The sequence below is a fragment of the Emericellopsis atlantica genome (assembly GCF_019669845.1).
Source record: "Emericellopsis atlantica unplaced genomic scaffold F5Z01scaffold_7, whole genome shotgun sequence".
Classification (NCBI taxonomy): Eukaryota; Fungi; Ascomycota; class Sordariomycetes; order Hypocreales; family Bionectriaceae; genus Emericellopsis; species Emericellopsis atlantica.
In genome coordinates, this window is record NW_025764709.1 from 658,262 (window position 1) to 683,722 (window position 25,461).

At 56.1% G+C, this 25,461-nt stretch overlaps 10 protein-coding genes across 10 annotated transcripts; 3 read left to right on the forward strand and 7 right to left on the reverse strand.

The window, feature by feature from the left end:
* Window positions 1-104: 104 nt before the first annotated feature.
* On the reverse strand, window positions 105-4,393 carry F5Z01DRAFT_672381 (ankyrin repeat protein; the record flags this gene model as incomplete). Its single annotated transcript, XM_046264806.1, has 2 exons — window positions 105-269; window positions 323-4,393. The coding sequence occupies 2 exons, from the start codon at window positions 4,391-4,393 to the stop codon at window positions 105-107; spliced, it is 4,236 nt and encodes a 1,411-aa protein (XP_046120320.1).
* A 2,732-nt stretch (window positions 4,394-7,125) lies between these two features.
* F5Z01DRAFT_508628 (uncharacterized protein) lies at window positions 7,126-8,669 on the reverse strand. The gene is made up of 2 exons (XM_046260327.1): window positions 8,014-8,669; window positions 7,126-7,953 (listed from the first exon to the last, which is right to left on the reverse strand). Exons 1-2 carry the CDS (start codon window positions 8,473-8,475, stop codon window positions 7,354-7,356), a joined length of 1,062 nt encoding a protein of 353 aa, XP_046120321.1. The 5' UTR covers window positions 8,476-8,669; the 3' UTR covers window positions 7,126-7,353.
* A 137-nt stretch (window positions 8,670-8,806) lies between these two features.
* F5Z01DRAFT_634716 (uncharacterized protein) lies at window positions 8,807-9,766 on the reverse strand (the record flags this gene model as incomplete). The annotated part of the gene is made up of 1 exon (XM_046262084.1): window positions 8,807-9,766. One exon carries the CDS (start codon window positions 9,764-9,766, stop codon window positions 8,807-8,809), a length of 960 nt encoding a protein of 319 aa, XP_046120322.1.
* A 1,447-nt stretch (window positions 9,767-11,213) lies between these two features.
* F5Z01DRAFT_680338 (uncharacterized protein) lies at window positions 11,214-12,737 on the forward strand (the record flags this gene model as incomplete). Its single annotated transcript, XM_046265590.1, has 4 exons — window positions 11,214-11,573; window positions 11,628-12,386; window positions 12,444-12,576; window positions 12,610-12,737. 4 exons carry the CDS (start codon window positions 11,214-11,216, stop codon window positions 12,735-12,737), a joined length of 1,380 nt encoding a protein of 459 aa, XP_046120323.1.
* Window positions 12,738-12,796: 59 nt separating this feature from the next.
* F5Z01DRAFT_650070 (Calcipressin-domain-containing protein) lies at window positions 12,797-13,996 on the reverse strand. The gene has a single exon (XM_046263133.1). The coding sequence runs from the start codon at window positions 13,763-13,765 to the stop codon at window positions 13,007-13,009; it is 759 nt and encodes a 252-aa protein (XP_046120324.1). The 5' UTR covers window positions 13,766-13,996; the 3' UTR covers window positions 12,797-13,006.
* Window positions 13,997-15,467: 1,471 nt separating this feature from the next.
* Window positions 15,468-17,222, reverse strand: F5Z01DRAFT_650073 (uncharacterized protein). The gene has a single exon (XM_046263134.1). It carries the CDS (start codon window positions 16,964-16,966, stop codon window positions 15,563-15,565), a length of 1,404 nt encoding a protein of 467 aa, XP_046120325.1. The 5' UTR covers window positions 16,967-17,222; the 3' UTR covers window positions 15,468-15,562.
* Window positions 17,223-18,705, forward strand: F5Z01DRAFT_650074 (putative mitochondrial dicarboxylate carrier). The gene is made up of 4 exons (XM_046263135.1): window positions 17,223-17,580; window positions 17,619-17,621; window positions 17,697-18,393; window positions 18,445-18,705. The coding sequence occupies exons 1-4, from the start codon at window positions 17,427-17,429 to the stop codon at window positions 18,527-18,529; spliced, it is 939 nt and encodes a 312-aa protein (XP_046120326.1). The 5' UTR covers window positions 17,223-17,426; the 3' UTR covers window positions 18,530-18,705.
* F5Z01DRAFT_720574 (DNA-directed RNA polymerase) lies at window positions 18,706-20,250 on the reverse strand. The gene is made up of 3 exons (XM_046266582.1): window positions 19,927-20,250; window positions 19,306-19,874; window positions 18,706-19,251 (listed from the first exon to the last, which is right to left on the reverse strand). The coding sequence occupies exons 1-3, from the start codon at window positions 19,984-19,986 to the stop codon at window positions 18,837-18,839; spliced, it is 1,044 nt and encodes a 347-aa protein (XP_046120327.1). The 5' UTR covers window positions 19,987-20,250; the 3' UTR covers window positions 18,706-18,836.
* A 37-nt stretch (window positions 20,251-20,287) lies between these two features.
* F5Z01DRAFT_650078 (U3 small nucleolar RNA associated protein) lies at window positions 20,288-21,840 on the forward strand. The gene has a single exon (XM_046263136.1). The coding sequence runs from the start codon at window positions 20,394-20,396 to the stop codon at window positions 21,732-21,734; it is 1,341 nt and encodes a 446-aa protein (XP_046120328.1). The 5' UTR covers window positions 20,288-20,393; the 3' UTR covers window positions 21,735-21,840.
* A 540-nt stretch (window positions 21,841-22,380) lies between these two features.
* Window positions 22,381-24,315, reverse strand: F5Z01DRAFT_672390 (histidine phosphatase superfamily; the record flags this gene model as incomplete). The annotated part of the gene is made up of 2 exons (XM_046264807.1): window positions 22,381-24,121; window positions 24,212-24,315. The coding sequence occupies 2 exons, from the start codon at window positions 24,313-24,315 to the stop codon at window positions 22,381-22,383; spliced, it is 1,845 nt and encodes a 614-aa protein (XP_046120329.1).
* Between the last annotated feature and the right edge of the window lie 1,146 nt (window positions 24,316-25,461).

The following is a 25,461-nucleotide window of genomic DNA, read 5'->3' on the forward strand; positions in this document are numbered from 1 at the left end:
AATGCAAAAGCGGCCTTGTGGCCAGAGACAGGGATGGGCCCGCCGCGGAATGAAGGTGGTGGTCATGGTCGCGGTTGTACGAAAATGCAGGGGAGCAGTATAGATCAAGTTTCGATCACCCTGTCCTCGCGCCTGATGCTGGAAGCGAGCCTGGCGGTGGCACCGGCGGCCTTGCGGGCGCCGAGCATGCCCAAGCTAGCAACGGCACCAAACAGCCCAGGGAAAGAACTGTACAGCATGGCGCATACTGCGAGCACAAGGAGGGGAATCTGGAGAGACTGTTAGTGGCGTCAATATACACGGAATTGATGGGTCTACTCACCCAAATGAAGAACAAATTGCGGTCGGCACTGATTCTCTTCAGCTTTTCTTCCCTCGCGCGGAGTAGGTGCTCCTGCTGCTCTTTGGTCATGTCGTTCTTGCGCCCGATCTTGAGGACGCTTGGCAGCTCTGCCCTCTCGGCGGCAGTTGGCTCAAGAGCGATAGAATCGTCAACGGTGGTCGTGACACCCGCAGCGGCAGAAGATGATGACAATGGCTGATCGTACAGAGCCGCACATTTCTCGTCAGCCTCCATCTCTGCAGCAGCGCCCGCAGCGCCGGCCATCTTTTCGTCCACATTTGGCACAGGGAAGATCTCCTCGTAGGCCGGCGGCGGAAGAGCAGCAGCGCTGGGGTTCATCAGTGCTGAAAGATCCCACCATTTGTGGTCCAGCTTGGGGCTGGAGGATCCGTCCGGCGACTCTGGTCGGTTGCCGTTCCTCCCAGGCATGTATTGTGTCATGCGTCGCATGAGAGGGGCCTGCTGGAAGTAGGCTTGGTAATCAGGCAAGCCTGCCATACCGGGAAGGGCGGGCATATGGGGCATCTGTGGCAGATGAGGCAGGTTCTGCAAATGCAGGGCCATTGTCTGCTGTAGCTGGTTCAGCTGCTGCTGGAATTGCTCCTTGAGGTCGGCGAGCGTGCCAGGGGCTGGGTGGGCAGCCTCCGCGTCCGTCCGCAGATCAGGCCTCGGAACCTGGTTGAGCAAATCGGCTTTGCGGAGGCTGGGTCGACGCATGTCCATGTAGACATTCTCATCAGGATCTTCGTCCTCAAAGTCGCCAGTGGTATACTCGGGACTTTCTTCCCCGGAATAGCGAGCGTGGCTCGTGATCCTGCTCATGGGCTCAATCAGCGACCGGAGCGAGCTCACACTGCTGGCCCGGCTGTTGGCCCTGCTGTGTGAGAAATCGCCGCTGGCAGAGCGCACAGGGCCGTGGAACCTCATCATCTCCGCAATCTCGTCGGTGGCAGCAACTTCGAGCGGCGTGAGGCCTCCCTTGTTGCGCACCCTGGGGCCGGCGCCAGCGAGTAACAGCCGCTTCACAACTTCTTGACGACCGCGCAGTGAAGCGTGGAACAGGGGCGTGCAGTGGCCGTGGTCCAGTTCGTTGGGGTTGGCCCCCCTCGCTAGCAGAGCGGCCGTGAAGCGGAGATAGCCGCGAGAGCAGGCCAAGTGCAACATCGTCTGGCCGCTGGAGGTCTTGATTTCAAAGTCTGCCGAGTAGGGGCTGTCGTCCAGGTCGATCACATCGAGGCACTTGAGCAGCTGTTGTTCCGTGTCACCGTCGTTGACGCCGCGACTGTACATGTTGCCGGCACCGCCGCTCGATGGCGAAGGTCCACCAGACTGGCCTGCGCCTTGTGGTCCAGTGTGCTGGTGCAGGATCGAACGCGCGATATGCGTAGGGTCGCATTCCTGCCCCGTCATCTTCCCACCAATACATTGCAGAGCCAGGCGCATCAGTTGCGTCTCTGAGCTGTCGACATACTTGAACATGGGGGGGACTTTGTTCCTCCACTCTTGTTCGTGCGCAGGGCTGGCCTGGCAGATGACAGGAACTGGGCCGGGGTTGTTGGTTGCCGGTGTCATGCAAACAACGGCACTGGTTCCCCACCACGTCGTGGTCACCGCCGGCGTGGTGCCAAAGTAGACAGCCATGCCATTCTGGAAGTTGCTGCCCAGCAGGGTGACCTCTGTCCCGCCTTCAATGGGTCCTTCTTGCGGCAGGATCTTGTTGATAACGGGAGCACCATTGTCACGCGTACGAGGAGTCGTGACGCCAAACGCATTCTCTATCATGAGTTGATTAAACTCGTTCTGGTGGGGCGCCCGTAGCCCATTGAACATCATCGAGCCGGGGCTCGGTGCACGGCTAGGCTGGTGAGATTGTGGAGCGGAGTAAAGAGGTGGTCGAGCCATGCTGTCCATGCTAGAGCGATGGCTTTCACCGAATGCGAGGGTCTCGGTGGAGGATGGGGAGAATGTGCCAAACTCTTGCTGCGACTGCGGCATGGACGGGGGGCTGGTATTGTTGACTGTCGGGAAGGCGGTCTCTTGCACCGGCAAATTCCCCAGTGACGGGTCGAAGGGTGAAGTAGGAGCTGAGCGCTGAGACTGCACGCCATTTGCGGTCGGCGGCGGCGGCTGTTGTGGATGCTGATGTCTGGGCGTCATGACCAGGCCCTTTGGTATCTTCCCCGAGCTCGAACTTGACTTCCTCTTCTTGGCCGTTGGACCGTCACGCACGGGCGAGGCTGGGCGAGATCGCCCTGGTCGCTGGGTGCTCGTCTTCCCTGGGCCGCGATTGGCGCTGCTTGAACCAGCAGGGGCAGGTACAGCGAGTGGGTTGAGAGGCGCAGGTGGGCCATTCGCCATGGAAGGTTGCGGCGCTGTTCGGGTAGGGAGGGACTCGGCCGATGCCAGGGGATAGAAGCCATCGGCGCCCAAGCTTGGCTCCGACTGCGGCGGTTCGCTGCCTGCCGCAATGGTCTTGTGGTCGTCCGTAATCATGATGGCATCGGACATTGCTTGAGTCACAACATTGCCCTGGTAGTCTTTGAGCGTGAAGATGATGTTGAACCCCATCTTCTCCCCATGATGTCGGCAATAGCACGCGATGCGTATTGGAACCTCGAGCTTGAGAGCGTCGGCAAACCCGTCCATGTGTGTCGTCTTCTCCCAATCCTTGACTTCGTGGCCATTGAAGACAAGAACGCGATGAACTTGGTCGGCTAACCATGCCTGTTCTTCCTCTGGATTCTTGACTTTCTTGCGCTCGGCTCGCTTCTTCTCCCGCTTCATACAGTTTTCGCAGATTCGCACCTCAGCGCCATATTGCTGTGCAGAGTTTTTGTTATCTTCACTCTCAGGGGCCAGGTGATCGGGGCCATTGGTGCGGGCCCTGGCCATGGCCATCTCTTTCAAGTCCTTCTGCCGCATAGCGCTAGTACACACAACGGACGTGGTGAGTTCAAGCATGTTCGGGTTCTTGGCCGGCGCGGGTCGCGTCTGCAGCTTTGGCTTCGCAATCTGAGCATGGGGCAGATGGATCTTTGTGACCCCGGGCGGTGCTGGCACCAGGACAAGCTTCAAAGGTATCTGTGTCTCCACTCGTGACTTGCGTGGACTCCCAGGAACGATCAATTGATATTGAGTCGGTTGCCGGGACGTCGGCATCGGAGCTCTTGGGATGGCTGGCATTGCAAGCTGGGGAAACTGCATCTGCTGGGGTCCCCCAAACCCATTCATTCCCTGAGCGAACTGAGGAGGCATGACTACTTGCTCCGTTATGGGAACCGGATAACGTGCCATGGAATTCTGTTTAAGCAGGGTTGGCTCCGTTGGCATGAAATTTTGGCCGTTGGGCGACTTTTGTCGACTGACGTTGGGCGAGGTGGACCGTTTCACTTCGCTTGGCTGTCCCGCGGGGGAGGGGGTATTGTAGATGGGACTGATACCTGAGCTTGGCGTAGAATCTCTAGAATCTGGGTCAAAGACATCGCGGTAGCATGATCCGGATGGCGGAGAGAGGTGCCCGGCCTTGGCTGCGCCGCTGTTGGACGTTGTCGTCGGTGTCTCGTTCATCCAGGAGAGCGCGGTCTTGTGCTCTCCATTCATCTTATCGGAGTCTTGGTGTTGTCTAAAAATTTCCTCGAATGACGTTGGTTGAGAAGTTGGAAGCTCGATCGCGGCATGGCCAGATTCGTCGTCGAGCGGAGCATGTGTCGAAAAGTCGAGCATGGCGAGGTCGCCTTCTTCCATCGCCTGGGGCGACCATTCCCGGGATGCGGTTTTCTTGCCCTCTTGCCGTGACAGGGAACCAGCCGAATCATCAGAGTACTCATGATAGGGACTTTCTGGAGATTTCTGATATGCGAATTCAGCTTCGCGTCCTTCGTCTTTACGGGCGGTGTCGAGTCGCTGAAGCGTGTCTGGGCTGGCCCCGGAATAATCAATCAGATCATCGAACAAGTCGTCGTCGCGCATCGAGGTGGCATTCGACATGATCGGATCTTCGTCGTCTGCGATCATAGGGCCATAGCCGCCTCTGCCTGCGGCCAGCGACATGCTACGAGTGCCCTAGCGGTTCCTCTCAGATGCCTGGCCGAATCCTGGCTCGAATGCAACGGAGCTGTTTCGGGGGTTGCAATATGTCGCGTCGTGTCGTTTGCCGTTGTTGGGAGGTTGACCCGACCACGTAAGCGGCTGCTCTGGTGCCCTGTCGCCAAGCGGGGATTTTGTTGAGATGCAGATGCGACGAGCGTGGGCAGCGCTAGAGTGGAAGCGAGTCCGTCGACCAGCGATGAGTATAATTGGGAATGAGGGCGGATTATGTGTTATAAAAGCGCTGCTCGCAGTGAATTTGTCTGTACGAGAAGGATTGATGGCGTGTGCACAAGAGTCTCGGTGGCGTTGACTCAAGTCGGTAGGCACGCGATGTCGGTGGCTGCTACAGGGCAGAACTCGACGGTATGAGCGATTGATGGTGATGCAGGGGACCAAGGCATGTGGCTCGCTCGATAGTAGGGTATGCTGTCGTCGTGATCGTCGTTCAGGCCGACCTGCGTGAGGAGTATGGTGTGTTTGAGGATAGTAGGATGATAATACAGACGAAAAGTACCTCTGTGATCTGCCGCGACGCACGCAGTCCAGGTTTGTGTCCTCGGTGGGTTCGGCTGGATTGGCCGGACTCGGGAGGTCTTTGCACTCTGTGAACCTCCAGTCTCTCGTCCCGCCTGGGCAAAGGTCAAGTGGAATGCGCGGGACCCGCTGGGTGGAGGGCCGTCAGTGAATAGGCGCCGTACGATTGGCTGCACTGACGATTCGCGGGTAGGGTGGCTGTATAGTGGCTGTAATTGTACTCCGTAGTGGCCCAGGATCCAGTCTCTCGACCAAAAAGAAAGAGGTCCAACAACTATTAGGCGTGGTGGCCTCCAGTCACCTCAACCTGAGCGTTGACCTGCTCTAATAATATTGTACAAAGTAGAATGCGAGGCTCTGCCAGATGACGGCGGGACGGACGGGATTTCGCTGCGCGCTCACGTAGCACAGCATACCGTGCTAGGTACCGAAAACATCGACGGCCAACGTTCTAATTAAGCCTGGCGCAGCCGAAAAACAACATCATTGCCCTGGGTAAGGTGAACTGCCTATAACAAAGCCCGACCTGGATAGCGCCCGAGGAGATCTGAATGGCCCTCTAGTAAACTTCTAAAGGCGCAGAAGGGCCGCGAATACTCCCCCGCGTCATTGGCCTTGAGAGTCACACAATTCGTAAGTAGCATCGCGTGTGGGACGTTTCGATACATACCCTGGATCAGGCTCCACGCGTGTCGAGGTCCCTGAATTTTGATAATGGGACATGGAACCTGACGGTTGACCTCCCGCGATACATGATCCAGAACTCACCAGCTATTGCTGGGCCGGCTCGACCAACGTCGCCTTATGCCGTCGCAAAAGCTCGCAAAAGCGCTTCAAGATGTATCACCGTACCGTACGAACATTGAATGATCTAATGGACTCTCGGTTTACGTGGCTCGCCGCTGGCTCAAGAGTCAAAGGCCACGAACTCCGGCTGGCCGCTTAACACCAGTAAACGCACGCCCCCAGTGAATAGCAGATAACGACAGTTCTGATGCTACCTCGCATGTGGCCCCTGAGGAACCTGCGCTTCTGGAACCTGCAGTCTGCAGTATTCCGGGAACACCCTTCTCACGTAGACCAAGGCAAGCTACCAAGTCTCGATCCTCCCACTTCCAACTTCCAACGAGCCGCAGGTCCGCAGATCCTCGAAATAGATATTGGAATTACTGGATCACGGCGCTTGCGCGGAAACTCCGTATGGATATTGACTATGCACTTCGGGACGCAAATCAGGTCCTTGTCGCTACCGAGAGTAACATCGATGCACGTTCTCAAGGCGCAGATAAGGTCCAGGTGGCTTCGTCCAAAGGCGCCATCCCAACCTTCATGGATCTCGATGCGCAATATACATGAATGTACGCATCCCCAATTGCGGACAGCAGATTGGGCTTGTCCAGAACCTCTGATGCGGGAAATCTGCAAGACACTGTTCATGTTTGCAACAGCATGAGCACAGCGTGATTTACATGTACAAACTAGTGTCGGTCCGGTTACCTTGGAGGACACCACCAAGATGGCTGGTATCTGCTGCAATGCAGCCACCATCGCTAGCCTCCCTGCGGGGACTTTGCCTTGATTATCAGCCGCGACAGAGATAATTACTTGAAAGTCCCGTGAGGGTGAAGAAGGGAAGAAAGAGCATGAAGATACCAGGCAAGCAAGTCTTGGCTAGATTCATCCTCGATTCAGCAGCAACACCATCTCATCCTATCACCGAGGAACATGAAATGAAAAGGAGAAATCCGGCGAGGAGACTTGACCACAAAAACCCAGACATAGCGGCTGTTCCGGTGAAACATGTAGATAGTCCCATAAGCTCCAAACTTAGACGACTGGCTTGCGGGGACAGTCTGCGCCAGCGCGCGACGGGTGTTTTCTTTTATCAGATTTAGGTCTGAACTGACAATATCTTGGTTAACGAGTACATGTATTGTATGCCCAACGTCGACTTCCCCGCCGTAGATCCGTATGGTTCAGCATAACCGGATGGCACCTTGGTTTGTTTACGTCTGTATCGACCCGAGCGCCATTGCCCCTTGATGGACCAGAAGCTGCCCATTATCAAGTCACATCCACCTTGCTGGCTGTCACAGAGGCAGAATTGAATCAGCCAGCATTTTCCGCATACAATAGCTGACGTAGGCGAAGATTTCTCGCTGACTTATACATACTACCTTGGTAAATAATTGTAAGTGGCGTTACGTCTATCGTGTGCACAGTAACTCCTGGGCTGGGAATGCGGATACACGCCTCGGGCCGCTAATAGTACAGATGTCGGAACCAAACTGTACTTATTTGATTTAAGTTGTATTATTTCGTTACCTAGAAGAGGACCGCTGTATTCAGTCAGCAGGAAGCTACCAAGCAGTGTGAGGCGCCTGCGCCTACAACTCCTTGTCGCTCTTCATACCCTCTCGACCCTTGAACTTCTGCATTCCGCGGTCGACACCAGCTATCCACCTCGCCAGCACCTGTATGCCTACTGGGAGGACATTGTACCAGTCCACCCACCTCGCGTACAGCGGTGTTCCGATCATGCCCCCTTTCCCACTTTCCACCGCTGCCACAATCTCCTTGACCACGTCGACAGGCTCCACCACGGGCGCAAAGAATGAGCTGGGCGTCTCCACGCCATAGAACAGGGGCGTCGTGAGCTGCCCTGGCGTGACCAGCATTAACTTGACATCCGGGTGCGAGTTTCTCAGCTCTGCTGTCAGTGACTTGTGCAAGGCCGTGATGCCAGCCTTGGCGGCCGCGTAGTCCGTCAACTGGGCTGCGCCTAGGGTGCCAATGACGGAGCTGATGTTGACAATCGTGCCCCCCGTTGCGCTTCTGATGATGCCGGGCAAGAAGGTACGGATCGTGAGGAACGGAGCTAGTAGATTAGTCTTGAGCGAGGACTCAATTTCCGCGGGCTGCATAGACAGCAGTGACTTGCCGCGCACGACGGCTGCGTTGTTGATCAGGATGGTAGGTGTGCCAAGCTAGGTGTCTGGGTCAGCCTTTGATCTTTGGATGCCACGCAGAGTGAGTGAGCTACTCACATCCTTCTCAATTTGAGCCGCCACTTTGCTCAGTTCGTCCTGATCGCCCACGTCGCACTTGTAGTACGATATCCCACGAGCTTCACCGTCGCTGGCATCGGCCACATCCAACACAGCCACGCTCGCCCCTCGCATCCCATACACCTCAGCCAGAAGACCGCCCAGACCACCTGCTCCGCCTGTGATGACTACAATCTCCTCGCTCAGGTCAACCTCGCGCTTGGTACCGTACGCGATGCGCCGATTGATGAGGGACAAGGTCCAAAGTAATGAGATGAACGCCGCCCACACGATGGAAACGATCATGGATGTCGAGGACCACGGGTACGTCCTGGCGCGGAGACAGAGCGGTACGAGAGCTGTGACAAAAGGGTGAAAGACTGTTGTCACTGCCACGCGAACAAGCATGTCAATCGAAATTGGCGCAAGCCAGGCGTCATCTCCCCTCTGTCGTCGGGCCATGATGCGCGGCCTCTATAATCGCAAGAAGTGTGAGTTGAATGGAACCGCAGACAGAAGAAAATATCTTGATTATGTATTACCACCGATTAAAACGATGGAGGTGTGAGGTTCTGTTACCCCTGGTTTGAGGTGAGCCCCTAACGGTGTGTTTGGTGGGGCACCTCCAGTCGGCGCCACGACGTGTTTTCTCCCAATTTTTCATGATCCGATTGAACAACGGCGCAAGATGCCCTCTATGGTATTTCCATGCCCTTTATATAGTCCCAGAGATGAGATGCAACGCCTTGCAATGCTTGAATGCAACACCAATATACACATATGATACAAGGCCTCACGGCTTCTCCTTCTTCGAGTCGAGGTATGCGCGGTAGGCAGCTCGCTCCTCCTGGTCAATCTCCTGCTCCTTCTTGATGGCATACTTCCTCCGGGCCAGGTACTCGTCGCTCTGCCGCACGCCCTCCTGGCGCCACTTCTTGGGTGGCTTGATGCCCAGGGCGGCCTTGCGCTCCCAGACGCTGATGCCGCGCTTGTGCCATCGCGAGTTTCGGGACTCTTCCTCCTCGGTGCTAGGCTGCCATTTAGACTTGAGAATACGTCGGATCGCTTCAGGTGATACCTCAAAGCGCTCAGCGAGGGTGGCCGATGTGTACCGGTCCGGGAACTGGGCGTTCAAGGCCCGGATGCCTGCCATGGCGTCAGGGGAGAGCCTCTTGCGAGGTGCCCAACCTTCTGGGAACTTCTCCTTGAGAGCCTCCTTTTGGACGCGCCAGCTGGGCAGCTGCTTCGGCTCCGGGGGCGGGCGTTTGGCCAGCCAAGGTGGAAGAGGTTCGGGCTTTGGCGGCGGGTCTTTTTGCCAAAGTTTACGGTTTGTGGTTGGTGTCCGGGCGGATTGACGAGTGCGGGATGCAGATGACGGATCAAAGTGCTCGGAACTCGGTGCGATGTCTTCGTTATCAGCATTAATCGGGCTGTCCTCCGTCTTGCTCGTCTGGCTCTGGTGCCTATCGCTGGCGGCATCCTCTACTTGCGCATGCTCAAATTTGATGTTCGTCGGCAGCTCGTCATGCACCTCAGCCCCATCATTGTCGTCTTGCTTTGCGTGTGCTTCTTCCCTGGGGGGTGCCGAAGCCTGCGCCTCGCTCCACCATGGTCTCGTGCTCCTGAACTGTCGTGTGATCACTGGTTGTCGAACTCGCGGGAAAACGGTCGTAAACGGTGTCTGCACTTGATGCACCTGAGCGAGGCCAGTGATGAAAGACCGCATAGGTACTGCTCGACAAGCGCAGCCCATGATCGTATTGCCTGGGCCAGCCAAGGACAGCCTTCTTTTCGATGCAGTGCTTCGATGATGGTGGTCCTTCCAGGAAAATGTCGACGGGTCGAGCGCGTCTCACACGCAGGGTCCACCGAAGCGGCGCGAAGTGGGGCTAACCGGCTCGGTAGAACCAAGTATCCGGACCATGATCACGGTACGTACCTTTTTAGCTACGTACTAAGCATGTCATGTGCTACGACGGTCCTCCAGGGTAAGGTACTACCTCGAAGACGCAACGACATCACCACGCAGGCCTCGCCTGTCCATAATTACACTCCATACGGTTCAAACAGAACCGTCTATCACGTCTGATTCGGGACTTTCATTTTCCCTTAGGGTACTTGCTTGTGCCCTTTCACACGTGGACAGTCACATCCCCTACGCTCTCCCGCTCATACTTCCGTCCGCCATTTCCTCCCGTTGCCACTGGTCAAACGACGTCAACAGCTATTAAGCATATGTACAGTATCACCGATCTGTGCATCCAGTTCAGACACGCAGCACTCACTGAGGACCAGTCATTGGTGAGATTTGCGACAGCCCGCAACCATGAATGCATGGCACCTTTCGGGTTGTTGAAGGTCAGTCACCTCGGCAACATTACACTCAGCCCTCCGCTCCGATGTGCCGAAAACCATCTCTTGAAGAATCTGAGAGGTGTCGCCTCCGTCTCATGCTTCTAGTGGAAGCCGATAACAGGCTAGGCCAGTCCAGGAACAGCGATTGTGTCCCGGATGTCTCGAGTGAGGCCGGACATGAAGAGGCTAAGGGGCTGCGTCATGGGCTTCCTGATCGACAGTGTCAATGAGCTTCAGCCTTCATGTAGTCTCGAATCTGCATCGCATTCGGCTAAAGGGGCACAGCATGGCCTTCAACATGCAATACGAACACGAACGCGAACACGAAGCTTTATATGTCCGAGTACCATCCAAATAGAGGCCGCTTCACTGCCGCTTTAGACTATTCCCCGCCTCGGCCGGGACGATAGGCATGATACAACCCCGAAGTGGAAACCACTTCGCTGTCAGACTGTCAGTTTCACCCATTCTCACTTACACATATGCCATCTGTGCAGTTTGAAGTGTAGCCTTGTGGTACTATCCTGGCTGCAGATCCCTCGGCTCAGACGTTGTCTATGCTTCTTTTGGCAATGGCGTCTCATTGACAGTTGACGGATGATGCACTTCCAGAACGTACCACTCTCACATGCAAGAGGCAAACGACACTTGAAAGGATATTGCCGTGTTGCAAAAGCATTCGCGAACATGTCGAGAGCAGTGGTCGATCAGAGTCGGGGTATTTGAGCTCAGCTTCTTCCACGTTTCTGTACTTCATGAACAAGTGTACTCCATGAACAAGAACTAGCAACCCAAGTCTCATATACCTTGATACTATCTCCATCCATATTTGGCTTCACGGCACAATGAGTCTTCCCAATCAAGACCTTGGCACGGCAGGCGAGACCTACGGCCACAAGTTCATCTGGACGGCCCAACACCCTGATATCTCCGAGCTCCGGAAGGGCCTCTATACCTATGATACGCTCGCATCCGAAGCCATCGACAGGATCGACGCCATCTCGCCCCCTGTTCCAAACAATGGACAGAAATGCCCCATGGGCCAGAGGGATCTATACGGACTTCTCCTCGAGCATCGTGAGAAGGACGAAACTTTGAACAAGCTCTACCATGAGATAACCGATATCCCTGACTGGGTGGACTGGGCGCAGATAGAACGAGGACAGCGAGTTGTCAAACAGTACCATGGACAAGCCATTCTTGGTGTAAGTTACGTAGTCCACTGTTCCACCGCCGTCAAAATTGACAAGCATACGCAGCTCCTGCTCAACTCCCTGCTCGGGGGCATGGCAGCCTGGCGTGTCGTCGAGACCCTAGCCCGCACCGGCGGCTTTGGCGTCAACGTGACTCGCCGTCGACTCCTCGAAACCTCACAGCACTTTATCGAATGCATAGAGTCTCTCGACGCCGTCAAGCCCGGCGGCAGCGGCTACGTGTCTTCCGTCCGGGTGCGTCTGCTTCACGCCACGGTCCGCCGTCGTATCATCCAGCTGGCCAAGGACAAGCCGGGATACTACGACATTGCGAAATGGGGTGTGCCCATCAACGATTTGCACCAGATCGGCACCATTGACGCGTACTCGACCGCGCTGGTGTATTTATCACTGCCAAGGCAGGGCATCGTTCTCAGTGAGCAGAAGATTGCAGATTACCTGGCCCTGTGGCGCTGGATCGGCCACATCATGGGCACACCTGTCGGATGGATGGAGACGCCCGAGCGAGCCAAGGCCATGATGGAGACTGTGATGAAGTCGGAGCTCGATCCATCGAGAAACTCACAGATCATAGCCAACAACATTCTCACGGCACAGGTCAACGTACCCCCGCTGTACGCCAGTAGGGAGTACCTCGCGGCTCTGGCGTACCGCGTCAACGGTGATGCACTGGCTGCGGCTCTGCACATTGACCGTCCAAGCTTGTATTACCGTTGTTTGGCGGGGATGCAGTGCCTGCTGCTCATGAGCACGAGTGCCATCTATGGGTATCTGCCCGAGACGAGGCAGCGTCGGAGAGATGCGGTATTTGTGCCACCAGCCCCTTTTGATGCCACGCGTCGCTGACCAGCAATGTTGCAGAGATTCATCGCCCACGGCCACGAAATGGTCCGGTCCCAACGTCTGGGTGGTATTGGTCACTCTTCCAAGTTTGAGTTTCAATACACACCGGCCATCGGAAAGATGACCGAGATGGCGGCCTTTGGCCCAAGCGGTTCGCCAATGCGGAGTATCACGACCGTAATAGCCACGCTCATGGTGCTTATGGCGGTGGTGTTGGTCAGTAATCTCCTGTATCCGTGGCAGGAGATTGCAGCGCGTAGAGTGGGCGAACTCGTGATGCCCGGCGAGCAGGTTCTTCAGGGATTGTTGTGAAGAGAGCAAGTTTATCCATCGTGTGGGAATCACCAGAGGTTGTTTGGACGGGAAATAATGAAACGGGATAGGATGTTTCCTTCATTAAATTGCCATTGTAACCCGGTTTGCGCAGCGCTATGAACCGAAATACCCGAGAGCACAAGACTAATGTACAACGATTGATGCTCTCTCTTCCCGTTGGTAAACTCAAACTCCAGTCCGAATGCTCCATGGCAGCCATCCCCTTTCCAAACGCCAACACAAAATAGACACAGCGGTGCGCACACCTAGGCATCATGCATCAGCTCCACGGGCGGTCGCGCCGTGTGAGCCAGAATTGGTTTCTCATCCTTGAGCTCCAAGTCGTCGGTCATGTCTTCCACGACGACAGCGGGCATATGCGGGCTGTCCTTCTGCTCAGGTTGATAGATCAACGTCGAGCTCCGACTCCTCATTCTGGGAGCGCCGCCATCGGGCGTCAAGGGTGACTCGTGAACAGGCGTGTCATCGGCCTGGGGCGGCGCATGGTGGTGCAGTTTGGACAGCGCAGCCGCCAAGTCGTCCGCGTGGACGAGCTTGTTTGGCGCATCCTCCATCTTCATCTCCCAGCCATGCGGGGGGCTCGGAGGGGGGCTGATGAAAAAGAGTTTCCCGGCGTCGGGGAGAGCAAGATGCTCGTCCTTGGTTTTGATGGGCGTGTCCATGCCAAAGTAGATTTTGCACTTTTCGCCGAGGATCATCTCGCCATCCCACAGTTTCCTGACCTTGATGGCGCTTTCCACATCGAAGAAGGATACGACTATCCTCCGAAACGACTTGAGAGGGGCGAATGCGTGGATGAAGGCCGAGGCGGAGATTAGGTTGCGGATGGTGGCAAGATTATCGGGGGTGAAGATGGCGACATTGTCGAGGTTCGTCAGGAGCAAGGTGTTTGAAGGAGGCGTCGGCGGTTGTAGAGGAGGCAAATTTGATAGATCGAGGGAGAGGTTGGATTTGCGCGAGGCGGAAGACGAGGAGCGCGAAGGTCTTGTTGCTGTGGGCTCCATGATTGATAGTGGCGTGTATGGTACGTAGACGCTGACTGCGTACTGAGGGTCCAAGGTGTACTTTCGTGGAAGGCAACGGATGATGCTGCACTTCAGAGACAGTCGACTCTTGCAGAGGGTATCTTGAGGATGGTTCAAAGGGTTGGAAAAGTAGTTGTATGAGAGAGAGAAATGGATGGACAGGATGAAGTCGTGGCTATAAGATGATTGATACGGACAGCGGATGGAGGGGCTGGCGGTTGGAGGCGGCAGTGTCGCGACGGGCAGAAGCCAAGAGGCGAGACACGCTGCGCCAACCAATCCGGCTGGGCTCAGCCATTCGGCGACCCACTCAAGGAGGCGCCGGCGCCTCCAGTGCCCCCCGGAGCGCCATCTCAGTGCCTGGAGAGTCTGGTCTGGCCACTGAGAAGTCATTGGAGGCTGTGTCCATGTCTGGCGGCCTGTCCGTCCGTTTGCGCTACGATCGACTTGTCACCGTCACTTCTAGAATGGCATAGGCTTTTTCGCATTACTCAGGCATTGATTGTCCTTGCGCGCCAGCAAACGCAAACAGGATCATGCCGTTCAGATTGGCAGAAGCTCAGCCACGCCTCAGCGTTCTTTTGGTCCACAAACTGAAGCCTGAACAACCTTGCTGGATCCACTGGCACTGCCAATGACAGAATCCGTCACGCACCCTTTGATCTCAGCCTTGGCAAAGGACGTCACTCTACGTACGGATAATACGCATCTCGCACCTGGCCGCATCACCAGGCGCAGTTGACGGACAGAGGCCAGCCAGCCAAGCTGCAGACGTACGTCTGTCTCAAGGGCTGATGCGACCTCACCGGTTCATCTCCTCCCGGATGATGCTTCAGTCTGCCACCTAAGCATGACGGCGATGCGATTCTGGATGATGTCCAAGATAATACCAAGCCTTGCGACGGAGACCTCAGCCACAACGTGACAATCTCTCAAGGGCCTACTGTAATTGCTGTGCTGTACTCCGTAGCTAGTAGCTACTCAACACGAGCGGAACTACGCATGCATCCATGCAGGCAGACGGGCATATCAAACTCACTAAGGAGGTATGCTTAACCGCCTCCATCTTTCGGCATTCAACCGATTCAGATTGGGAAGTTCGGGTCGCCCACATGGGACTACGTATCAGTCTGTCGCTGTGTGGCTACCCCATCAATACGTACAAGTATTCAGGCTGTGCCTGGCTGTGAAGGGTGAACACTGAGGCTCAGCTAAGCTTTCACAATCCGTCAGGTCGTGAATCAACCTTGACATTCCCTCTTGCTCCCATCTCTGACTTCTCGCTGAATCATCGTTCACAATCCAGAAAACTTCAGAGGGGCTGTCGGCCGCTGTCCGCTTCTATGCATTCCTCCTCCCCCAGGCCTTGGCTCTACTGAGTGGAGGCAACACAACGTGGCTGAGCCACCTCATGTCTAGGCTAATGGAGATCTCCCGAAGCGGTGAAGCTTGCTGACTCGTCTCTGGCCAGCGATTTCCAGTAATAAGCACAGAGTGTTCTCTTTGTGAGGCCTATCAGTAGCGCGCCTTGTTGTCAGGTCTGGCTAACCCAGTCGATGCTGCGGCCAAAAAGGGGTTTGAACAAAACAAAGGGTATCGCTGGTATCGGAATACCCACAACAAGCACCAAGGCGAGTGCGAATAGATTTCTGAGGATATCCATTCAATAATGTACATGGCAACCCCGCAACTCCATGGCTTCACTCGGTCTAACAATCCTCTTATATACAGGTTGATGATACATCGTGACATCCCCACTCGTACATTGGGGCAGTGCTACCGCATGCGCAAGCCAAGCTTCTCGATCAATTGCGCCCTGACCTGCTCATGCAGCTCATTCGCCTCTTCTTTGGTGAAAGTCCGGTCCCAGCTCCTGTACACAACGTTGTACGCACGGCTCTGCTCTCCGGTCTTGGGGTGCGTGAAGCTGTCAAAGAGCTTGACCTCCTCCACGGCATCGCCTCCAATCGACCGAATCACCTCCATAAAGTCGTTTTCGTGGAATTCGCGATCCTTGGGCAGCCAGAAGGACACATCCCTCAGGGCTGGTGGGTATTTTGAGAATGGTACGAATCGACTCAGGGACGACGGTGAGTCAGACACGCCTGTGAACTGTGACAGAAACCGTGGATCTTGGGACCAGAATAGTCGAATGTCTGAAATTTTGAACAGCAGCATCGCCAGTCGATCGATGCCCAGGCCGAAAGCCCACCCAAGCTTGTGTGGCACGCCAGCGTTGATGTAGAGATCCTGCTTGACCACACCGCAACCCAGCACTTCCAACCAGTCGCCCGCGTAGTACACCTCCAGCTCCCAGGACGGGCTGGTGAAGGGGAAGTAGGCCTCCACCCAGCGCATCTGCAGCGGTTCGTCCACGAAATCCGGGTTCGCCTTGAGAGCAGCGCTCTTGGCCCGCGTAAAGAGGTCCACGACCATGGCTTCCAACGACCGCTTGAGATGGCAGCCGATCGCCTCCACCTCGGCCACCGAGTGATGCTTGTCCTGGATCGGGTTCGTCTTGTCATTCCACGCGGGCTGCGGGTCCTCTACTTTGATGTTGTGTTTCGGCAGCTTCTCAACGTCCTTCCACACCGCTTTGGCTACGTCCCCATCCGGCACCTTTGTCCGGTCCCATGACATGGCGCCTTCCATCTGGTGGAAGACTGGGTAGTGAGATGCGTCAATCGCGTCTCTTCGGTAGACGTCTGCGGCGATTAGGTACCCATCGCTCTCGTCGGCCCTGAACGTGTCTGCTTGATGCGCGCTGGTATGCGTCCTGAGCAGAGTCGTCTCGTTGATGTAATAAGTGTCGCTCTTCGCCCGCCCGACGTGATCCTTGGGAAACCCGAGCGAGTCAAAGTTCTGGTGCGTGCTGACCACGGGGGAGAATGTTCTGTGATACTTGAACGTCGGTGTCGGAAACGAGGATTCGATGATTTGACGAGTGATCGATATAGGGTGATCTTTTTGGAGGTGAAGCTGTCGTGATGTGGCATCCGCCACGGCAGATGGGACGTTGAACCATTTCGGATCGGTCTCGTAGGCAGTGCCTTGGATGGTAATATTCTTCTTGTGGTCCGAGGAGTAGTAGGCTCGTGAAGCGTAGGCCGGTCGTATCCGCAGCACGCCTCGCGAGACGCCCGTCGTCAGTAGGCGCACGCTCGCCAATTGGGTCCTCATTGTCGCCCAATCTTCTGGCAAATGGGCGGACCGTCGGGTGCCAAGGTAGGAATTGTGTCGAGGGGAATCTGTCGGCGGTGTTCGTGGTGTTTGCAGCGCTCAGCGTCGTCGCTCCAACAAAGCTTCGCAAATAATTTGGAGACGCTCCAATTGCAGGGTAGGCATACTCTTACGGCGGCAGGCTTCGGAGCCCGGACCTCGACCTCGGGTGGCAGACAAATTAAATCCATTCCTCCCGCGCCGAACCGAATCAACGTTATATCGTCATATTTTCTCCAACTCCGAAGTCGCCAAGGACATTACGTCTTTCCCGTGCGCCATCACCACCCCAAGCGCCTCTGCTTCCCTTACCTATGCTCTGAACATCCAGAGGAAGCTCTCGCATGGCGCACTTCTTTGAGCTTGCCAATTGAAGCGGACGAACCGACCTCAAGGACCTCTCGTCGCCATCGCCGTCGCCATGAGCACATCCACAGCAGAACACTCGCCCAAGGCGGCGCTCAAGGCGGAGAAGCGCGAGCAACGCAAGAAGCAGTCGGCGATCCGGTATCCCTTCTGGTTTGGCGGGAGTGCCAGCAGCATGGCCGCCTGCGTCACTCATCCTCTTGATCTTGGTATGTCGTCCACTTTATCTCAATTCGCGAAACCTGGCTAACCTCTCGCAGTAAAGGTATGGCCGCGGCACGCAGGCTGGTGAGCGCACATGCGAGCGTGTACTGACGGAAGACGTAGGTTCGCTTGCAAACGCGAACAGCAAATGCGCCCAAGAACATGAGCGGCACCTTCGTCAACATCGTCAAGAGTGACGGCGTGCTCGGGCTGTACAATGGCCTGTCGGCTTCGCTTCTTCGTCAAATCACCTACTCCACCGCTCGCTTCGGCATATACGAGGACTTGAAAGCTCGCTCGGGCACTTCGGATCCCTCGTTCCCCTTGCTTATCGCCATGGCGTCGACGTCGGGGTTCATTGGTGGCATAGCGGGCAACTTTGCGGACGTTCTCAACGTTCGCATGCAGCACGACCCTTCGCTACCGGCCGAGCAGAGGAGGAACTACAAGCACGCCGCCGATGGCATGGTGCGCATGGCCAGGGAGGAGGGTTTCTCTTCCTGGTTCCGCGGGTGGCTGCCCAACTCGTCACGCGCCGCGGTCATGACGGCCAGTCAACTTGCCAGCTACGACGTGTTTAAGCGAATGCTCCTCGACTATACGCCGCTCAAGGACAATCTGACAACACACTTCTCGGCAAGCTTCTTGGCTGGCCTGGTGGCCGCGACGGCGACGAGCCCCATCGACGTGATCAAGACCCGGGTCATGTCGGCCAGTGGGAAACAGGGCATTGCAGGCATCATTTCGGATATCTCGAAACAGGAGGGCATCCGATGGGTGTTCAAGGGATGGGTGCCCAGTTTCCTGCGTCTCGGACCGTGAGTACCTGGTCCCTAATCCATCCGCGACACCGATACTGACGAGACTAGACACACCATTTGCACGTTTGTTTTCCTGGAAATGCACCGTAAGATGTACAGAAAGGTGCAGGGCCACGATGAGAAGGCCGCTTGAAGCGCATCCTTTGCACAGACGGGCCGACGGTTGTCGTGGGGCATTTGTCATTTCACGGCGTTGTGGGTGTTATCTAGATTTTGTGCCCACGCTTTCTTTCTGCATATCATCTTCATATAGACGGATATAGACGGGGCACATGCTTGGGTTATTGCGAAACAGCAGATTCAATTGATGCTTGCGCATTCTTCTCAACGCCCCTAGATTACCAAATGTGCTATGCTTTTCCCCGTGCATGGACACCCCTGAGATGAAATTGATGATGCCGATTCCTCTTGCTCTTCTAGATGTCGCTATATCGCCGCGCTCATTGCCAGCTCGAGCCCTGATAGTCAGTCCTGCCACCGTATGCTGTCTGATAGCCGCCACCGTACGATGTCATACCACCACCGCCGTACGCAGTCTGGCCGCCGCCTCCGTAGGCCGATTGGTACCCATCCTGGCCCCAGGGCGTCGTCCCGCCGTCCATGTTCATGTCGGGACTGCGAGGGCCATCGTAGCCGCCAGCGCCTGCCTCCTTCTCTGGTTCCCTTACGCCGAGACCCACCAACAGGCCACCAAGCTTCCAAATGAGCGCGTCGATGCCGGACATGACAATTTGGTTGGGCTGCATGCCGCCTGCTGTTTCCACCTCGAAGTAGAACTTGTTTGGCGTCGCATCATAGTCGAATGGCTCGCCCTCTTGTGGGGGGTCTTCCCAGTCGGCGTATTTGCTCTTGGGCCTGGTTTTGTCAGTCTGTCATCTCTCTCCAAAGCTTCCTCAATCGGTTACTCACCACTCCACCGCCGGGTCCGTGTCGTTCTCGAACCAGAGATCGGTGTGCGCTAGCTTGTTGTGCGGGTCATACTCGAAACCGACCGCCGACGTCGGCATCCATTTGGAGTGCTCCTTTGCGATACCCTTCTTTGCAATACATGTCAAGCGCAGCTCCTGATCCCGTCGAAGCTTGGCAATCAGACACCCTAAGCCATCAGGATCTGTAATGACCGGCTTCCCCACGTTGCTCGAATGCCGCCCGTCGACAACGAGATCGCTGGCGTACACCTTCATAATCTCGTCGCTCTGGCACTTGGCGTTGAGTGTGAGCGTCACGCTGCATTGTTCGCAGTACTGCTCGCAGTCACAGTCGCGGGTGAAGTTGAGCTCATTCGCAGTGGAGGAGTCGAGCGGGATGAGTCCCAGACGGTGGGCGATGAACTCGTCGGCGAGGACGGAGGAGTTGACCTCGACCTCGACAAGGTCGATGGCGATTGTGGGCACTTCGGCTTGGATGATGCGACGGATCGAGTTGGCAAACGAAAGATTTGTCTTGGAGAGCTGGAACTCGACGCGCGTGGAGTCGGCCTGGGTCTGGTGTCAGAGACAATGAATAGACAACAGCAATGGGAGATCATACGCCAGAGATCTTGACCTGAGGCTGGTCGCCTGCCCCGTCCATCATATCGTAGTCATCCATGCTGAAGGTTGCGCGCGCCCTGGCGCGTGCCTAGCGAAAGGAGCGCGTTGTCTGCGCTCGTCCCGCGTCTCTCGTTGCGGCGATTCGACACACCGGCTTCGCAGATGGGCCGTGGGGAGTTCGATTCGATTGTCTGATACCGTCGAGAAGTGTGCGTGAATCAGCAGGCAAGAGATTGAATGCTTCGTCAGTTGTAGGTAGAGATGTGGTCTGGGAGCATATTCGCAGTCCTGCACAAAACTGACCCACCCTTGCATTAGCGGCACAATCCTGCTTACTCATCACACCTTATCTCCTTGATCCCCAAGCCCGATAAGAAAAAAAAATTCCCCGCCATCAATTAGCATAGACATTGAAGCGACACTCGTAGTGAGCCTTCACCAGACAAACGTATCTCCATCGCCGCCATGAAGATCAAGGCTCTCAGTCGCTCCATTTCGGAGCATCAGCCCCCTGGCTCCGCCGCTGCCAAGGTGCCTCGAAACCTCGACTCGGCGCTGCACCCATTCGAACGAGCACGCGAGTACCAGCGCGCCCTGACAGCTGTGAAGCTGGAGCGCATGCACGCAGCACCCTTCATCGGACAACTCGGTCGCGGACACGTGGATGGTGTATATTCCATCGCAAAGGACCCCAACTCCTTGGAAAGATTTGCCAGCGGCAGTGGTGATGGCGTGGTCAAGGTTTGGGACCTGACCGACCGGACGGAGGAAATATGGTCGGGCACAGCACACGAGAACATTGTCAAGGGCTTGGAATGGACACGCGACCAGAAACTCTTGACATGCGCCGCGGACCGATCAATCAAGCTCTACGACCCTTACAACACAAAGAGCGGTTCGGCCCCAATCTCGTCCTGGCTCGGCGCAGGTGCCTTCACATCGCTCTCCCACCACCGATCCAAGAACGCCTTTGCTGCCGCCTCGAGCGTGGTGTCCATCTACGACCTCGAGCGCCACACCGCGGCCCCCGAGGTTCTCAAGTGGCCCACGGCCACCGACACAATCACAAACGTGGCCTTCAACCAGGTCGAGACGTCAGTACTGGCGTCCTGCTCCAATGACCGCTCTCTGGTCATCTACGACCTCCGCACATCGACGCCCGTCGCCAAGACGATTCTCACCTTTGCTGCCAACCACATTGCCTGGTCACCCATGGAAGCCTTCAATTTTGTCTGCGCAAGCGAGGACCACAACATGTATCTGTTTGACATGCGCAAGATGGATCGCGCGCGCAATGTGTTCAAGGATCACGTTGCGGCCGTCATGGATGTCGAGTTCTCCCCTACGGGCGAGGAACTCGTCTCCGCGTCGTGGGACCGCACCGTGCGCCTCTGGAACAGGGACCGCGGCCACTCGCGAGACGTGTACCACACCAAGCGCATGCAGCGCGTCATGGCGGCCAAGTGGACACCGGACGCCCGCTACGTTTTCTCCGGCTCTGACGACGGCAACATCCGCCTCTGGAGGGCCAACGCATCGTCGCGCGAGGGCGTCAAGACCGCCAGGCAACGGCAGGCGCTGGAGTACAGCGACGCACTGACCAAGCGCTACGAGCACATGCCCGAGATTCGACGCATCAAGAGGCACAGGCATGTCCCCAAGGTGGTGAAGAAGGCCGCCGAGATCAAGGGCCAGGAGATCAAGAGCATCAAGAGGAAGGAGGAGAATGAGCGCAGGCACTCCAAGAAGCAATTCGAGCGGAGGAAGAGCGAGAGAGAAAAGATGATCCTGGCCAAGGAGAAGTAGAATGAATGTACGGGAACAAACAGTGTTATCAACTGCATGGCATGGCGTTCGGTTTAGGGTCACATTACACAGGCAGATATGGTTTAATCAACCTCATCATTCCACATTTGGTTCATTCAGTATTCATTCGACTAGTCATCTTATGCCTGGCGTTGGGGGCACAAATCATCTCTATAGTCGCCCTTTTGAGTCCTCTGGGGGGAGCCGATCCGTCTTCCAAACGCCTGTGCTGTGACCGTCGAACATAAATGCAAAAACTCCATCGGCCCGCTCGTCGGCGAGATGACCGCCAAAAGTGTCAGGAGGTGAGAGGTGTGACTCCAGATTCCCCCGAATTACGAAAAATCCGACCATACTCCGTCGACCGTTTCGTGTCTCATTGGACTCAACAAATCGATCTAAACGCCGCCATCCGCCTGTACGCCCCTGTTCCGTCGCGGTTGGCGTACGAGATCATGGAAAGCAAAAGAAAGAAAAAGCAAAGAAAAAAAAACATTTGGACCACCGGTACTCGCATGTTGTGCCGGGTGTGTCCACTGGTATCAATTCCGTTCAACGCCGTCTTATTCGTGGTGTCAAAATCCGCTGTCGTGTGTACAATAGTCATGTCAAGAGATTTGGTTGGGGGTACGGGATATCGGCGCAATTAGACGCTGCCACGGGCAGCCTTCTGCGGCTTGTAGTTGGGGAGCTCGTCGAAAGTGCTCAGCTCCTCGTTGTAGCGATAGGCGTGGAAGGCGATGCCGTACGGCTTGGGCTCGATCGCGTACAGCATACCGAGAGGTACATCCATGTCGGTGATGTCCTCCCGTGTGAGATCCATAAAGTAGGCCATGAGGACACGGCAGACAGAACGGTGCCCAACAATGAGGACGTGGTCGGTGATGCGTTCAATTTCGCGCACCATGTCTCGCAACCGGCTGATAACCTGGAGGTAGCCCTCGCCGCCCACGCCAGGGTAGATGTAGTTGAGCTTGTCCGCAGCTCGTTTCTTGTACTCCTGCGGATACTTCTTTGCAATCTCTGCATAGGTCATGCCTTCGAACTGGCCCGTATTCAGTTCGTTGAGCATCTCCCAGTTCTTGACGTCGTAGTCGTCGTCAGCGTCAAAGTATTCAGCAGTCTCCACACTGCGCCGGAGCATCGAAGTCCACACGCAAAAGTTCTTCTCGTCGAGTTCGCGATTGCTGTCCGGATATGGGGGAGTGTTGTCGCCAGGAACCGGTGGGAAGGATGCCTGTGCGAGCTTGTTCTTCTGCTCAATGAGCCATTCTTGGCGCTTCATTGTGATGAACCTGTGCAACGCTTGGCCGTAACAGTGCCCTCGCTCGGTCAGCGGCGAGTTCCCACCCAAGTTGCCAAGCTCATTGTCCACGCTTTGGCCGTGGCGAGTAATCCAGATTTGGCGGGGCGAGAGATTGAAGCTACCAAGATAGGTTGCAATCCCGTTGCTGAGAAATCCCGTCAATCGGTGCTGTATGAGCTTGCGGCCAACGTCAATCATCTGGATGTACTGGAAATCCCGTTTTTCCTCATACTCGCCCAGCTCCTCGTAAGCGCTGGCGTAAGCTTCGACACGGGCTTTGAAATCCGCAAGAGATTTAACCGGATCCTTATCACGGTAATCTGGTCCAGAGAGCTTGAGGCGCATGTTGGCCTCGAGCAGGGTCTCGTCGGTGCAGATGCTCTCGATGAACAGTATGCCAAGCTTGGGCTCCCGCTCCTTGACGCGGTCCACAATGCGCTGGCGGCGAGCAATGGTGCTGTTGGTGGCGTCGAGAATCCCTACCGAGCCACCTCCGTCCAGTAGATAGTCGAGCAGCTCGTCCAGCGTATCCATTGCCACCTGCTCCCGCATGGCGGCAGCCTTCTCATTCTTAGGATCGAAAAACTGCGCGGACTGGTCCTCTTCCTCCTCCTCATGCACCTCTGCCTCTTGCGCCTTCCTCTTTTCTTCCCTGTCGAAACGCCCATTCAGATCAAACCCTGGTGGCTCGGCGAACGCTGACGAGCCGTTGGATCGCGGGAGGCCATTGAGGAGTATAGCAGCAGCCTCGACAGGCGGGTCGAGACATGCTGGCTCTGGTGCAAGCTTGGGATGCACAGAAGCCTTTCTTCCAGTGGCGATACGTCTGCGGTTACCGACGTTGAAAATTCGCGACTCGTGTTGTTGCCAGGAAAGGTAGCGCTGCAACTTCTTGGTGATGTATGACTTTCCTCGTGCTGGAAGGCCGACCATGACAATAACCAATTTCGCCGCCACGTCGCGTTGGGGAATTCTGCCGTCCGGTGACACCTTGGAACGGGTCATGCCCGGGATGTTGAGCGTTGTCGCATGTGGGCGCACTCGAGGCGTCTGTGTACCCGAGTTTTGACGGAGAGGAGGACTGTGAGGATCTTTGTCAGCGCAGTCCGTTAAGCTTCGTCGATGTGTGCATGAGAATGACACAGCATCGTCCCAGAGAAAAGGTGCATACATGCGAGGCGAACTGGGCGCTGTGGAGTTGACGCTGCGCGCATTCGGTGTTTCGGTGAGGTCGTGCGTTGCGCTCCCACTGGTGGCGCGCATCACAGACGCCATGGCCGGCTGGAGTTGTTGTGGATGAGAGGTAATCACCGCATCGCGTGCGGGAGGCGGAAGAAAGGCATGTCTATCGGAAAATTCGACGGTCTTGGGAGAGGGCGAGGAGGACTTGGACGGATTTTGACCGAGGTGGCCACCCATGACAGTCTTCTTCGCCAGCGCTGACTGCTTGGCTTTGGGGAAGGAGAAATCTGGAAGAGCTGTTCAGTGATGTGGCGACGAGAATAGAGTCGCAAGAAGGTGTCAGGTGAGTAGAGCTGTATCAAGTGAAGTTGGACGGTATTATTGAGAAAGCAAAAAAGTAGAACAGAGGGATGTATGAGAAGGAGTGTGGTGTTTGTTGGCCAGCTGGACCCAACCTAATATCTCGCAAATGGGAATTCACACACCTTGGAGTAAGACCGTGGAAGGCATCTTTCTTTTGGGTCTAGTCCAGTCGCGCCGAGGGCTCGATGAGGTCAGGGTGCGCTTGTAGGCCGGTACCTGAGTGCTTGGTGCGTGGAAGCGGGTATCGCAGGTACCGCTCTATGCACTGGGAGCTAGCGACCGGCGCGTGGTTCCAAGAGCCCGAACTCAACAAGTCCAATAGCCGCGCGTGATTGGTCAGAGGCTCTTTGTCCGACAGGAGCCTAGCAGGGAAGCCAAGACCCTGGATCGCAGGGCGTGGGCGTCGGCGCAGTGCAGGGGCCCAGCGGGTGGGTCGGAGGGCAGGTCTGCTGGCTGTAGCCTGTGCTGCGCAGCCAGCCAGCCTGCGTGTGCGATGTCGGATTCGCTATTCGTAGGTTTCCTCCCGCCAGAGTCGGAAGACGCAGACGTGCAACGAGGCTGAACTCTGTCCGAGCGGTCGTGTCAGACGATGTCGCCACAAAGGAGCGATAGAACCCTTGCGTACCTGTGTGACGCAATGCCAATTGGGCGGACGGAAGCTTTTCGTTCAACTTTGTCGATGAGTAGAGGTAGTAAACTTCGAGGCGTATGAGTCTGGTGTGCCCGGTATTCAGAAAGTTTTTGTCCCGACTCGAATGCGACTCGGCCGATGGCCCGAATCCCGCTCGTGTCTCGCTACACTGGTACAAGTAGTCGCTTGAGACTACGAAATGGAGTTTGAATGGGCAGGGAAAAGACAGAAGCAAAAGGTTGAGA